Below are 16,487 nucleotides of genomic sequence, written 5' to 3'. Positions count from 1 at the left end.
ACCAAGTGGTATTAAAATGCTTTGATACTGAAGTTGCTTACTGTATGTCAAGACTATTTGGGAATTTGTGTTGACATTTTAAAAGCTTCTGGCTCATATTGCATTGCTTACAAGATGTTGTTGTCTCATACTGTAAATATTGGCATACATTACCATTTGTGCGAACACAGTTGCTTAACTGTGCTCTTTGGTTCTTATCAGGTATTTACTTTCTACATTGGTAGCAATTCTGTTTAACACTATCAATATTGTCACTTAAAAGTAACCAGTCTTACTAGTAAAAGGATAGTGTCCTGACTATTTTTGATTCAAACTTACCATGTAATGTTCTGTGGAATGCACATAGTCTTATGAGATTCTGAGGTTTTTGCCAAATTGAGGAAGCATTCCAGAGTATTTGATGAGTTGTGTTTTGTTGTAATTGCATCCACAGGCTCCACTGCCTGTTATGCACATCTGTTCTCTACAACAAACACTGACACATGGGAACAAATGCTTTGTGTTGCTCCAACCCTTTCAGGATCACATGATTGATGAACATTTTCTGTGGCAGTTCTCTTTTTGAGAGCCATTTTTAATTAAACATCAGTTTCTCTGTGACTGTAACAGTTGTTTTGACAGTATGGTGTACTGCATTATGGATGAATGCAACTGACTTCCTATTCTGTGGAGAACAGGAAGTTAAAGATTCAGCAATTTGTCTTTCACATTATTTCTAGTACAGGGATACTGAGACATTTATTCAGAAGAAATTGATTCAGAATTCTGCATTCTATCGCTATGAAATAAATGCCCAACAACCAGTTTAGAGTGTTTAAACTTAAGTTTAGCAGGGTATTTAATGATCAAACATGCCCACATGAGGCACATTATTTAGATTAATTTAAGGATTAAGGATTTATTGAGGGTATTTTTCATTCTATGAGCAGTTTTTAAAGATGCAAGTGTTTCTTTCTCCTATCTACTACATAGACTATGCTTTATATTTAGGTCAGTCAAATGGACTGCATAGTGTACAAAGTTTGGTTATTGTTAGGCTTATTTCACACTGCAAGCGTAAGCAGGACATATATTTTTCAGTGCCAATGTTAACAGGTTAGAGTATTCACACATGGGAGCTGAAGAAGCATGGCAGACAGTAGCAGGAGCGTAGTGTGAGCAGCAGTGCTGCCAGAGTTTTGGCACAGTCTATCTTTGCAGCACTGTTCATGCTGAATTAAAGTGACAGCACACTGTTGATTGACATCATGAACATGAGATGACATGAAAAAGTAGAAATTTCACCAAAAAGCATATAATTGTAATCTAGTGTGTTTCTATATGTAGAGCACGTGGGAAAACAACATCAAAAAAGAGAAAGCACTATTACCAGTAAAATGACACAAAAACAAATTGAAATTAATTTAATTATAGCTCAAGCAGAAGTACAGTTTTATAATTTTAAGCTACAGTATACTACAAGTTATATGCTTAATACAGAAAGCAGGTCTATAGGCTTAACAGCAATACTACCCGTATGCAGCCGAGTGTGCTGGCAGTAGTAAACTACATGCAACAGCCCAGATGGTCGGTAAATTTGCAGCTTACTTCATTCTTGTATTCGCAAGTCTACAGCATTGGATAAGACAACACTGATTGTGGATGTGAAGAATCAAAGCTCTCTATGACCCTCAACACACTTTTTATAGACCATTTCAAGGACTGTTCGTTGGTGACGTCAAGTGACGTTACTGTTTCGTGAACATTTCTTGCTTGTCAAAACAGAAACCATTTAGTAGAAATGGGTCATTTCTATTAAAATGAATGGAAGAAATTGGAATGCCCAACGGCAGCCAATGTTCAATGAAAAAAATACAGCCTCATCACCGCTGCCTTTAAACACAGAGTGCGCCTCTCCTCGGGAGACTAATCTCTACCTGCTGGCATCTTCACGGGTCCAGGAACGGAGCAGTGAGGGTCCGGTGTGAGTTAGATGCGACTCCGGACCCGCACCCCCAGTGCGAGTTAAATATGACACTTGGGATTGGAGTATGCATCGTGGCCAGGCCACCACACGTGCCTCGGACCAATAAAATTTTACTGCTTATTTGAAATATGTTCTTTTATCATAATCTTGACCAACCATTTTGGAGATTTTGGTCTTTTCCCATTCAAGAAGATAGGAGCACTGTCATGATGCTTGTTTACATAGAAAAATAGCTGCCCAAACTGCCCAAGAGCGTTCCAAAAACGGCCGCCGAATGGACAGACTTACCTTGAAAAAGAGATTTGTTGAAAGGATCCGGAAATACGTTTGGACCTTTCTAATTTATTTGTTTTTGTTTACGCTCTTGAAATGGTCTATAAGGGTTAATTAACAAAAGAAAAAGGTTAGGATGCAGTTGATTTGACTGTTGGTGCAGATAGTAAGTTAACATTTTAATATATTCTTTGTAAGTGTGTCTTTTTTCATATAAGGAAAGTACTCAACACTTAAAAGTTTCAGCTGGTGTTTGACAAAGAGATTATTTCTGACTATATTTTAAAGCCGATTGATCGAGCCGAACTGAGTTATCGCCTTCCCGTGTTGTGCAAACAACATTTGATGGCTCATTGCCCTCCACCTTCATTTACAAACCTAGTTTCTTCACTGAATGATGATGTTTGTATAGAGCAGAGTTTCTAGTGTTGGCTGCCACTAACTGAAATAATTCTACAAGAGTACATTAGGGTTACACCAACATCATGTAAACCAGAGTCATGACGGTCAAGTTTGTAATCCTTTTTATCAATGATCTACTCCTGAAAACCATTTTATAAGCTATTGTCATTAATAAAGGAAATACTCAATATTGTAACACTTTATTTTCTGTAGAAAGTTGCAGCTGTTCTAGTGTGAAAAACCACTGCAAGTCTGCTGCTGTAGTTACGCTGTAGCTTTACGGACACACCGCTTTGGCGTGCGATGTGAAACAGGTGTTTGGGAGGATGAACAGGTGCAGGCTTGGCTAACATTTTCACATATCTGACCATCTCCCCATATAAGGCCTAAAATCCATCATGAAGAAGAATGACTGTCCTGACAAGCAGAGCAACGGGGGAGCAAAGAAGAACTTGAAGTTTGTTGGCGTAAATGGAGGGTATGATTTTTATGCATTTTTGGCATATTTGCCTACTTGAAACAGAACATTATTACATTTTTTTGTGGTTGATGGTAATGCTTTTCATAAAATCACTATCTGTGTTGAAGTTATAAAAGAATATTTTAAGTAATTAAGCATTATAGGATGTTAGGAAACTCCTTCAAAACCTGTTGGTAGTACAATTCCAGCAACTTCTAAGCGAGAAGCATACTTAAGATTTGCCTTTTATTTTGATGTAGACTCCATAAAATAGAAGATTTCACTCCTTTGTTTACATATATCCTATTGAAACATTAAGTTTGCGCAGGTGCAAATAGAAGGGCTCGTCCCTGCCTCGTTTTAAAAACAAAAAATAGCCAATATACATGATCTGCTACTTGCTACTTGCTACTTGGGTGCAGGTTTTTTTAGAGGGAGGGACAATGTCATTTTTTGAGAGCATTTGATTTGACAAAAATCTATATAATGCTAGATTAATCATCAATAATTAGGGCCCAAGCACTGAAAATGTGTAGGCCCTATTGTTCTTCTAAGGATTATTATTATTATTATTATTATTATTATTATTTTCAAGGTTTCGGGGGCTTTTGGGGCACTTAACATTCTCAAAAACTCATGAACTTTTTCACACGCGTCAGAGTCGTTGGCCATTAGGGCTTGGCAAAAGTTCATACATGGGCATGTAGAGGGGGCTCTGTAGCGCCACCTAGAATATGGACATGTTCGGGGGGCTCTGTAACACATCCCTTTTCAGATTCATGTGATTGTCACTAAATTTAGGCAATATTATGCCAAGACATTGAAGATGCCAAATTGCTAATTAGATATTATGAACAGTGTCGCCATGGCGAAGCAATACATTTATGGCGAAAAATAGAAAACAGGAAGTTCCTTATATCTTGTGTTTGCATTCTGTGATTTTTATGAAAATTCAGCTGTATGTTTGGTAATGGGGATTGATCACATGGATGCGGCTATTATGGGTCACGGTCATAGTGCCACCAACTGGCAGCAGGAAGTAAGGCAATTTTAAAAGACTTTCAAATAGCCCTCTTGTGCTTACATGAATTGCTTCAGAATTATTTAGAATAATGTCAACACACTGCTGATGTAAAATTGTAAAGGAATATTTGATATCTTAAATACTGTTGCCATGGCAGTTTATTGTGCAAGTGAAAGCAGTTTTTAAAGTGAAATAAAAAAAGCTAGAGAAGTTTAAATTTATTGTAATGAAAATATGCTGCACAAACTTTTTATTATTTAAATAAATAAAATATAATAAAAATATCAACTGAAATTTAAAAATACTAGAAAATCAAAGCCATATGTCTAACCCAGTTCTGAGTGGCAATTAATTTGTTCAGACGCAGTACCAGAAATGTCCAACAGAGGACAGCCATGCTCAATTGGTGAATGATTCCCAAAAAACCACATCTCGGTCCCTCCAGAATTTTGCGGGTCGTGTCCAGAAGGGATCCCTCTTTCGTCAACTTCTCGCACATGCGCAGACTGTTATGTATAGTCTAAGCATGTGTAACTGCTTAGCAGTTAGCAGTAGCAGACTCTACACTACAGCATGAGTTCCAGAACACAGACTGGAATGCGTTTGCTTCTCAGGCCAACCTGGACTCACCCACGGACATTAATACATACACAAATTCTGTTCTGCAACACATCAACAGGTGTGTCGACAAGGTAACCACCCATAAAACAATTCAAACATACCCCAATCAGAAACCCTGGATGAGCAAGGAAGTCTGACACCTGCTGAAGGCACTTGATGCTGCTTTCAGATCTGGCGACCGGGAAGTCTACAATTTATCCAGGGCCAATCTGAAGAGGGGAATTAAATCAGCCAAACACAATTACAAACTGTGGATTGAGGACAAATTTAAGAACAATGACCTCCGACGTATGAGGACAGACATCCATGCCCTCACAAGTTACAAACCAGCAAACAGTACCCCCCCAACCAGTAATGCCACCCACCCAGACAAACTGAACAATTTTATGCTCACTTTGATCATGGAAACACAGAACCACCCATAAAAGCTGAGGTCCCACCTGATGATCAGCAGCTCACATTTTCCACCAGCGACATGTGCTCCACCCTGAGCAGAGTGAATGCACATAAAGCTGCTGGCCCTGATGGCATCCCTGGCTGAGTGCTCAGGGCCTGCACAGAACAGCTGGCAGATGTCTTCACCAACATTTTCAACCTCTCCTTGGCCCAGGCCATTGTCCCCACCTGCTTCAAAACAGCCACCATTGTACCAATACCAAAACATGCTGCTGCAGTGGCCCTCAACGACTTCCGCCCCATTGCACTTACTCTCATCACCGCTAAGTGTTTTGAGAGGCTGGTCCTCTCCCACCTGAAAACATGCCTGCCCCCAATGCTGGACCCATATCAGTTTGCCTACAAACCCAACAGGTCAACTGAGGATGCTATCGCTTCAGCTCTTCACTCTGCCCTGACTCACTTGGACAAAAACAACACATATGTCAGGATGCTATTCATTGATTGAAGTTCTGCCTTCAATACTGTGATCCCATCCAAGCTGATCTCCAAGCTCACTGATCTTGAATCAGCCTCTCCCTGTGCAACTGGACCTTGGACTTTCTCACTAACAGACCACAGTCTGTTAGGATCAGCAACCACAGCTCCTTCACCCTCACTTTGAACACTGGTGCACCACAGGGCTGTGTGCTGAGTCCAATCCTCTACTCCCTCTTCACCCACGACTGCATACCTGAGCATGGCTCCAACTCCATAATCAAGTTTGCAGATCACACCACGGTGGTAGGCCTGATCAGCAGCGACGATGAGACAGCCTACAGGGAAGAGGTACAGCACCTGGCAGTGTGGTGTGCCAACAACAATCTCACACTCAACACCCAGAAGACCAAGGAGCTGATTGTGGACTACCGGCGGACACATACACTCCCATCTACATTGATGGGGACGAAGTGGAGTGTGTGACTAGCTTCAGGTTCCTGGGTGTCCACATCTCTGAAGATCTTTCCTGGACCTACAACACCTCCACTCTGATCAAAAAGGCGAAACAGCGCCTTTACTTCTTTAGGAAGCTAAGGAAAGCTCATCTGTCCCCCCACATCCTGCTGAACTTTTACCATTGCACTATTGAAAGTATACTAACAAACTGCATCACAGTGTGGTATGGCAACTGCACTGTCTCAGACCAGAAGGCCCTCCAGCGGGTGGTGAAAACTGCCCAATACATCACTGGTGTTCAGCCACCCTCCATCAAAGACATTCACCACAAACGCTGCCTAAGGAGGGTGAGAAGCATTATCAAAGACACCTCTCACCCCAACCATGGTCTATTTACTCCTCTCCCATCTGGGAGACGCTATAGGAGTCTTCACTGTCGCACCAGCAGACTCGGGAACAGTTTCTTTCCCTCAGCTGTCAGCCTACTGAACTCTAAACTCAGGCGCTGAACACTACACCCCACTCAGACTACATTTGTTTTTGTTTTTTTTTGCACATTCCCTTGCACATTTCTTTGCACATAATTTCTACCTCTTGATGCCACTTGCACTGTTATGGTCACTGGCCATATATATATATATTTACATATTTATACTTAATTCTGTACAATGCACCTTCAGTGTTTATACTTCTTCATTTGCACCTTGTACTATATTCATAGACATTTGCATTGAACTGGTCTCTGCTTCTCTACCTCATAACTTTGCACTCCATAAACATCTTTATTGTATATACTCAATAACAACTGCATGCTCATGAACTGCTTTTAACTTTAAACAACTTAAGCATTATTTATACAGTATTAAGAAGATAGCAACCTATGTGCCGCAGTGGTGTAGTTGAGGAATCAAGAATGGGCGGCGAGTGCTCCTCGTTGCTGCAAGTTCCGCAGTTTGCACTCTTTTCAGTCGAATCCCATAGAAAAATACAAACAAATGTGTCCCCACTCAAGATATACACTTCCGTTCAAAAGTTTGGGGTCACTTGACTGAAATGTTTCTCATGATCTTAAAAATCTTTTGATCTGAAGGCATATGCTTAAATGTTTGAAATTAGTTTTGTAGACAAAAATATAATTGTGCCAACATATTAATTTATTTAATTACAAAACTAAAATTGTATTTAAAAAAAAAAGTTTTTGAAATTGATGACTTGGGCCGAATAATTAAGAAAAGCAGCCACTAAGTGCCCAACATAGATGGGAACTCCTTCAATACTGTTTAAAAAGCATCCTAGGGTGTTACCTCAAGAAGTTGTTTGAGAAAATGCCAAGAGTACATTTCTGCAAAATCTAGGCAAAGTGTGGCCACTTGGAAGATGCTAAAATATAACACAGTTTTGATTTATTTTTGGATTTTTTTAGTCACAACATAATTCCCATATTTCCATTTCTGTTATTCCATAGTTGTGATGACTTTACTATTATTCTAAAATGTGAATTAAAAAAATAAAAAATAAAATAAAGAATGAGTAAGTGACCCTAAACTTTTGAACGGTAGTGTACATCCACTGAGGTGCGGAACATTTTGTTTTATAATGGCACATGTGACAAGGAGGAGGGCGTGGCCAGGCCATGATGATGCACGGCCTGCGCTGAATCAGCTGATCAGCTGGAGAGCAAGATAAAGGGGAGCTGGAGGCGCCAGTTCATCAGAGAGAGAGACGCATGCGGCCGCGTTGGTTTAAGTTTACCATTAAACTTTATGTTTACTGTTCAGCCGGTTCCCACCTCCTCCTTGCTCCTCCTTTATCTGTTACAGTGGTGCTGAATTCCGGGAGGGAGGAGGATGCGCTGTCGCGGAGTCCTCGCCGTTCCCATCCGCCAGGGGAGCAGCCGTGGCCATCTGCCTGGGGACGGAAGGGTCGCTGCCGGCCACCGAGAGCCGGAGGAATCACTGCCGTCTGCTAAAGAAGGGGAGGAGTGGTTCCGTCTGCCAGGGGCCGGAGGACTTGCTGCCGTCCGTTGGGGGAGGAGAGAGCTGGTGTCCGCCAGAGGGCGGAGGAGCGGTTGAGGACCGGGCGACAACTCGTCCGGGAACCGGCGAGCAAGTTCTTCTCTCTCTCTCCTCTCTCTCTCTCTCTCTGTGTTTCTCCGCTCACCCTTTTACTCTCTCCACGCCTCCCCTCATCTCTCCCCAAGGTTCACAGGAGGCAGGGTGGACCACCGGCTGACAGAACAGCCAGAAGGGCAGTTTCTTTCCTCCAGAGATGGGGGGGAGTTGGTCAGACTGGTGGTGCCCTGGCCTGAATCGGGCGGGGAAGGAGTGTGATGAGGAGGGTGTGGACGGGCCGTGATGATGCAAGGCCGACGCTTAATCAGCTGATCAGCGGGAGAGCGAGATAAAGGGGAGCCAGAAGCGCCAGTTCGGGAGAGAGAGAGAGAGACGCACGTGGCCGCGTTGCATGTTTGTCTGTTTATTTTTGTTTTATGTTGGTTTAAGTTTACCATTAAACTTTATGTTTACTGTTCAGCCGGTTCCCTCCTCCTCCTTGCCCATTGTTTATCTGTTACAGCACATTTCATGTCCACTCAATCATCCAAATAAATTGTACAAAATTTTAATGATGACAATTATTAAACTACTATAACACAAATCTGTAATAGAAATGCAATTTTCCTGTGTTGCGACTGGGCTCGGACTATGATTTTTTTGGATCACAGGAGAATGTAAAAAAATGGAATTGGAAGGTGAAGTGGTAATTATATTATGGACCTATGACGTTACAATTACATCGCCAATAAGTCACAGGATCACCCAAATATTACGAATACATTACGTAACTTGACCATTCTGGGTAAACTTCAGACATAAGAAGAACGTAAAGACCATGTTGTGAATTAGTAATTTAATGGTAATGAAATTACAGGCCTGTGATGTTGGCTGTTAGTAAGTCATGAAATTACCAAAAAGGATGAATAAATTACGTAACTTGTACATTGTGTGTTAGCAGGGATAGCCGTTAGCTGCTCAAGTGACTGAGCAGACCAATGCGCTCCCGCCCGTACATCGAGTATTCTTCATCAAAACTGTGCGGAATTTCTACCAAATACATTAGTTTATCCAAAGCATCGTATATTTGCATAGATCCATCGAAAAAAGGAGTGAGAACATTTTATTTTTGGTCCGATCGGTCATGTACACACAGCAGCAGTGGAAGACGTTATGCCTCCAGGCAGTTAAGATGTCAAGAGCCCCTCCTCTGTTTCACTCGAAATGATCACGTGGTTGATGTCGCTTTCTAAACTGGGAAAGGCCAGCCCATGTAACCATGGAAACCTCACATTATTGCCTACATGACCTGCCAGTCAAACCATTACTAAAGATCTATTGGCCAGATTGATCCAGGCAAATAGCCAATGCGCATTTTGTAATCTGTGTTGAATGACATCTGTGTTGAATGAGAGCTCTGGCTGTGAATCACAGATCAAGGTGTGGGTGGGCTCAAAATACATGGAAGAGTCCACAGAATAGGGGAGACATCGATTTTGATAGTATAAAATGAATTAGTGTCAATATTTTATTGAAATTATAAATGTTTGATTACATGATAACAAAAATAGAGGATCAGTTGGGTTTTTTCCCCATTTTACCCCCTATTTTCGATGTTTTGAATAAAATGGTTAAGTTCATTTTCATCAGTGGACCCTCACAATGAAATGCATGCTGTTCAGTCATTGGATCGGATCATAAGCAGAAAACATGAAACATAAGTGTAGCTCTTACAACAGACTTTAAAATAGTCCTCTTATATTTACCTAAATTTCTTCAAAATAGTTTAGAATAATGTCAAATTCCAAATGCATGTGTCCACTTGCATTGTTTTCCGAAAGCCACGGGGTGGAAATGGACCCATGGTAGTTGGGCCCGTCATCTCTGCTTGCAGCTATACTTTAAGTTTGTTTTCCCAAAAGAGAAAGACTGTAAATTTTTTACATGTGTTTGTTCTAAGACCTTTAGAAGTACATTAACAAATAGATCGCTTCAAAGGTAATAGACTTGGACTAAAAGCTACAAAACTCTGATTTTGATTTTAACAATTGCCCCAGAATCACAGTGAATGGTGTTTTCATGTGAAGTGTTGACAGATAAGTCTATTTCATCAACATCCATGACATCATGTAACAATATGTTCAGCCTGTCTGTTTGAATCCCTTAATCTGTTTTATCCTTAATCACAGTGATCTGTTAGAAATATCCCATGAGGTGTCTGCATTGTCTTCTGTGAGTGCTTTAGCATGATGATTGAAGCCATTTGGACAACAGAGAACAAAGTCCTTTCTCTGACTTTCTCTCACATTTGCTGTCTATCTGTCTGTCTGCCTGTTACTGTGTACTGAATGATTTGCTTAGCTTGGCAGCAGAGATTTGGATTTGACCAGCCTTCTACAATAAGATAATTATCCTGATAGAGCTGGTCAAACAGCTGGCATTCCATACAGTTGATTAGAATGGAACCAGGGGTCTTCAACCTTTTCAGGCCAAGGACCCATTGTTGGATAGACAGAGTCGCCCTGTTACATATTCTATAAAATTTAATGTTGCATTTTAAGCCTGGCCTATAATAACATGAGTATAATGTATTTATAGTACATATTTTGTTTTGATGCTGACATTGCAAAGACAATAATATACTAATTATTGATGTATAGAGTCATATACTAGTACATTAAATTAAACATTTGTAATACATTTTAATGTGGATGGAACCATGAATGCTGAACTTTAGCCTTTTTGGTTTAGGTAAATTATAATTTATTTATTTTTTAATACACAATTACTTGTGTTGAGGACCCCTGAGCTAAAACAAAAAGCTGAAGCCTAATTAGTTCACATTAGTTTTCAGAAATTGTGAAACTATGGCTATGTGTGTCAGCACTGTATCATGTACAGTTATTTTTACTATTGATTTATCAGAAAAATATACAAGACCTTTGTGATGATTTATGACTCGGTTCAGACATGTAATTCTGAATGGTGCAAGCTGATAGGTTCTTTGAACTTATTATCTGTTAGCCAATCAGCTCGCTCACATGTGAAGCCAATCGGCTCACATTGTGTAAGCTGATAGGTCCTTTGACGTGTAATCAGGTAGCCAATCAACTTGCGTACTCTCTTTTTGCCTAACATTTAAATTAGCTTTGTTTTCAAGTATGCTGATTTCACTGCAGCATGCTGCGAAATTTCTATTGCTGGGGCTTTTTCTTCTTCCAGCTTGCATAGTAAGGTCTGCTTTGGCATGACACATAGAAGTGCCCCTTTATCAAGGTAAGCCGTAGCCAAATCAGGCACTGGCACATATCTTAGGTCATTAGTTTGAATAAATCCACACAGCTAGGCTAAGTCACTAGTTTAATAAGGTCTGGGATATCCTGGTCCAGATAAATATTATGAGTCAGGTCATTTAGTCTAGCCATTTAAACCTTTTAGCTAAGCAGGCACACATAGAGATTTAGTTCACTAGCTTCATGCCATTTGGCCAAGCAGGCCAAGGCAAACCTAGCTAGAATACACTCCGTGCACTGTTAGCCAATTAGCTCGCTAGGTCTAGATCTGCTACATGGGGATTGTATTTGTTTAATTGTACAGCAGCATTTCATATATGCTTGATGCAGCATGTCTTGTGTTTTTCTAAATGTGCAGCACCATGTCCACATACTTAACTCAGTATGTCTGTGTATGTTCTAGCAGTAGCAAGTCTCCGTACTTGCTCTGCAGCAGCAGCGTAACAGATCTAGTCAGCCAAGACCAATATTCTATCAATATGTCATACCCACATTAACATTCTAAATCTTTCCGCAAGTTGTCATGACTGAAATGTATTTATTTATTTATTTGCTTAAGAGCTTTGAACATGAAATATTTTGCACAGATAACTTGTGACAAAAACAGTTAGGACCTAACTGAGGTAATAAGTTTGCATCATAACCTTTTTCAATAGTTTTTAATAGTTATTTCCAGAACAGTGAATTTTGCATCAAGTAACAGGTAAGACCCTGAAAGTAATAGTTCACCCTAAAATGAATATTCTTTTATAATTTACTCACTCTCATGTTGTTCCAAACCTGTATAACTTTCTCTCTTGTGCATAACACAAAAGGAGATATTTAAATGTCCCGGTCCATATTTTCAATAAAATGGCAGTGGATAGTGCTTCACTTTAAATCTTAAAAAGGACCCAAAAGTATTATAAACATAGTCCATTTGACTCATGCATCATATTTCAAGTCTTCTAAAAGCATATGGCAGGTTTTGGTGAGCAACAACCCGAAATTTAAGTACATGAGAGAAGCTCATTCACTTATGTAAATCAATTTTCATGTTTCAATAAACTATTCCTTTCATTTATATTGGTGTGTTGAAGTATTCTTTGAAAATACTCAGGTCTTGTGAGCAGTGTTGGCAGATTTTATGAGTTGTGTCTGATAGACTGTGATTAGCCTGAGAGAGGCCCTGCACTGCTGCTGTTAGATGACAGCTGGTGATTTCAGAATTTGCACACAGTCCTGACCAAACTACTATAACTTCATTCCATTCTGCTATTTAGTGCTGTCAGCCAAAAATAACAGTGTCTATCTCCATCACTGGCTGTCCAGCTTGTCCTTCTCCATCAAATTTTTCATTACGTAGGCATTTGGTTATGAAATATATGCCATATTATGTGATTCAAAGCCATTGTATTATATTAAACACATTAGTAAATCATGGTTACTCAGATGGTAGCCACATAGCAATCCTATTAAGCCCTTGTGGTCTTTATAAATAACAAAGATCTATGACAAACAACCTATGCATTGGCCCCTTGTCTCTAATGTGAAATACTCAAAAGAGGCCCTCATACTCAAAACCCTAATAAATGTATAGTCACCTGACCCGCAGCTATAGGCCTCCATTCACCCATGCTCTTAAGGAATTGAGGGAATGCCATTCCTCCTGTATATCTAAAAAACATCCATGAAGGAGCTGCATTCTTCATAACGACTCACCAAACAAGAACCTCTCTGAGACCCCATAGAGGTCCCTCTCATTTGAACAGCTTGAATAAACATTCTTGCATTTTGCATGTCCATTCACAACAAACTAATTACATTAATTTGCCATTAGTGGTAAAGAACAGACTGTGTTGAAAACACATAAAACATTCACTAAACCTATAAATGATTAATCAACCCTACATTCCAAAGCCCTTTTCTCTTTAAGCTAAACTTTTTACACATAAAATTCAAGAATTTTGCACTCTATGTGTTGACGCACATACAAGTCTGTTGGTATTTGTGGTAACTAAACTCAGGTTTAACTTATTTGAAGAGATAGTTCACCCAAAAATGAAAATTCTGTCATCATTTACCCTAATGTTGTTTCAAACCCGTATGACTTTCCTCTGTTTAACAAAAAAGATGTTAGACAGAATGTTAGGCATTCAGTCACTATTCACTTTCATTCTATGGAAAAGAGCAACATCAACATTCTTTAAAATAGTTCCTCTTGGATTCCATGTAAGGGTAAAAGTCATACAGGTATGGAACACCATGAGGGCCAGTAGCGAATTTTCATTTTTGGGTGAACTAACTATTTTATGGAAATCCATATCATTGAAGGTTTGCCCAACAAAAGGGGCTAAATGAAAAGAACCCCCTTGACTCAAGTTGTCTGTGTGCCCAGCTATGAGACCACCTCCAGTGAGGACTCCAGTGGGGAGGAGGATCAAGAAGAGGGGGAGGAGGTGGATAGCTCGGAGTCTGAGGTGGAGCAGGGAGAGGAGAGTGCAATGACCCAGGAAGAGGCTGCTGCTACTGGGGAGGAAGGTGACGCAGCTCAGGCAGAGGTGGCAGAGGGCTCTGTGGAGCCTGATGCCGGTCAGGCTGCCATGAGTCCCCAGGAGGAGCAGCCTGTCAGGTGAGAAAGAGGGCCATGATAAAAAGAGAGGACTGGAGTGACTTTACATTCTTGTTGGCTATTAGCCTTCAACAGGGGCATAGCTAGCCTAGTGATTGCTTTAAGACTATTCAAGAAGCACCAGCTTGTAATGTTTCAGTGACAAGTTTAATATATGTACAGATAATCTATATAAAATACATATTACTTTTTATGAATTTCAATATTTTAGCAAATAAAAGTGTAAAATATCACACATTAATATTGCACTGTTCATTGAAGTAACGCAATCCATATTCTAAATGAATATGTCCATAGAAGTCGCGTTTGGACAAGAGGCTCTAAATGCATCATTTTTGGTCCCAACCAGAAACTCCTCTGGGAGTCGTATGGGAACCTCATGAGCACTATTTGCATTGGATCTGCATTTGATTGCCTATTGGACATTGAACTTTCAGTCAGTAGGTGTTGTTTGACTTCATGCAGCGCTGTGTGCAGACCGATGGGCGCCTAAATTGAAGTGGTATTTGTCGATTAGAAATTTTATCTGACTTTAATCATCACCACCACCACGTTACCATGATGTATGCTCTGGGATAAATGAGTTGGCTGGGTCAGCTGGTGTAGTTGCTTCAAAGTGGCTGCACAAGCTCTGATGATGACAGCTTATTCGTAATTGGCCAGACTCTGCGATGACAACGATGATGTGCACTTCAGAGGCTGATTTCGGAATGGCATACTACCCATACTACTCTTACTACTTCTGCCATATCAGTTTAAAGAGAAGTATGGTAGTATGTCATTACAAAGGTGTTTATTTTGAAACATTCAGTTCTGCTAAACTCTCACAAATCCGTGTTTTTATAACAGTAAAATTGTCATGCAATCTTAATCTCTGCTTCTGATGCTTTTGAATGGGAGTGATTGGAGAGCGAAGTGTAGTTTGACCGCCCATTTAGGCAAGGCGCAGTTGAAGTCAAACACACCTAATGTGTTTTTGTCCTGCTTGGAAGGACAAATAAAGTCAATGTTAATTTATATTGCTTACCCTTGTGCACATGTCTGACACCCTGTTAAAAGAGTGCCGCTTTAGGTGAATATAGTGGACCAGGTTCAGACACAGACTAGACGGAAGCATAATGCTTATGTAATTCACTTTAAAGGTGTTTTCGAGCAAGCACACTATCTAAATGGATATGTAATGCATAAAAAAAAAAATACTAAACTGGAGCATGCCTGCAGGAAATAGAATGAAATGACAAACACTTGGAGGTGCCGTAAAGCCGTTCCGGACCATTCCACCCCAATTTAACCCCTGCGCATAACTACAGGAAGGGCCCGCACTGGGGCCCGGTTTGAAAGGGGGTCTGCAACCGCCACCCGAAAGGAAACGACAGCGAGAATACAGAGAAAAACGATCCACAGGACTTATTTTGTGGTTGCCCCTTTTGCTTTTCCTATCTGGTGTGAAAAGATAATTCGCTTATAATATGAGCTGGCATAACACATTAAAATGCACAATGACACTGCATGCATGATCCACATGGGCAGGAGCCTCTGTTATAAATCGAACACAATCCTGCCTTTTGTTCTGCCCATCATCTGGCAGGAAGGCACTGTGAAACAAGTGCTGAGTGATAGGTTTAATATGCCCAGTGACCAGTCCATTTAAAGGAGCGTTCCACAAGAATAGGCAGAACCATTTAAAGCTATGTGGCCAAAAGGGAAAAGCAGAGGGCTTGGTCTTTTATGGTTATCAAAATACCAGGATTTTCTTTGCAGTATATGGAGTGGGGTGATAGATTTTATACATACATATTCACCTGAATTATGTTAGCATGTTAAGCAACACAATGTAACAAAGCTCATAATACTCTTCAAGGGACAGACCTTTGGCAGAAACTGCATGTGCCAGAGCCAAAAGTTGTCATGAAGATGCATGTGCCATTCAAATATTGGTAACAGTTTGCTTGAGAGGGCATTCCAGAATGAGGCAGTCTCAAATAATGTTACCAAGATTCTCAAGCATTGTATTTCATTTGGTCAAATACAGATCAGCCCAGGTCTGCAGTCAATCTGTATTTGACAATAACCCTACATTAAACATTTTAGGTAGTAGCTTCTCATAGGCTCTCTCTATAAACAGATACGTGCAAAAAAAAAGACAGTGACCTGGAAATATGCATTTTAAGGTACTACTGTGATTTGAATTGCAGTAAAATATGTGTTGTTGACTGTGTTGTTGCAGTGATTTAGTTGATAAGAACTTCATGGCTGCTTGTCATTTCCTGAAGGATCGCATGGCTGAAGTTGCTACCCCAAATAAAGAGATGGTAAGCAGTTATCATTGATTTATAACTTTAATTACCTTTGTTACAGGGTAAGTGAACCCTGCCAGTATAATATACCAACAGTTTGTCAATGGAATATAAACTAGGCAAGGTGTCTACATGCAACTTCACCCAAAGGTGATGT

General features: G+C 40.3%; 1 protein-coding gene across 4 annotated transcripts in view; it reads left to right on the top strand.

Moving 5' to 3' along the window:
* The window catches only part of LOC127445811 (KN motif and ankyrin repeat domain-containing protein 4-like), a 110,401-nt gene that overhangs the window by 77,961 nt on the left and 15,953 nt on the right, over positions 1 to 16,487 (top strand). For all 4 annotated transcript variants that reach the window (XR_007898052.1, XM_051706159.1, XM_051706158.1 and 1 more), the window contains 3 exons: positions 3,026 to 3,119; positions 13,800 to 14,033; positions 16,261 to 16,345. Coding sequence is in view for 3 of the 4 variants with exons in the window: in XM_051706159.1 (XP_051562119.1) it covers positions 3,026 to 3,119; positions 13,800 to 14,033; positions 16,261 to 16,345 (413 nt within the window). In the remaining variant the exon portion in view is untranslated. The remainder of the gene's footprint in view (positions 1 to 3,025; positions 3,120 to 13,799; positions 14,034 to 16,260; positions 16,346 to 16,487) is intronic.

Source organism: Myxocyprinus asiaticus, chromosome 9, assembly GCF_019703515.2.
Source record: "Myxocyprinus asiaticus isolate MX2 ecotype Aquarium Trade chromosome 9, UBuf_Myxa_2, whole genome shotgun sequence".
NCBI classification, from domain to species: Eukaryota; Metazoa; Chordata; class Actinopteri; order Cypriniformes; family Catostomidae; genus Myxocyprinus; species Myxocyprinus asiaticus.
This window is presented reverse-complemented; position numbering and strand designations above follow the sequence as displayed.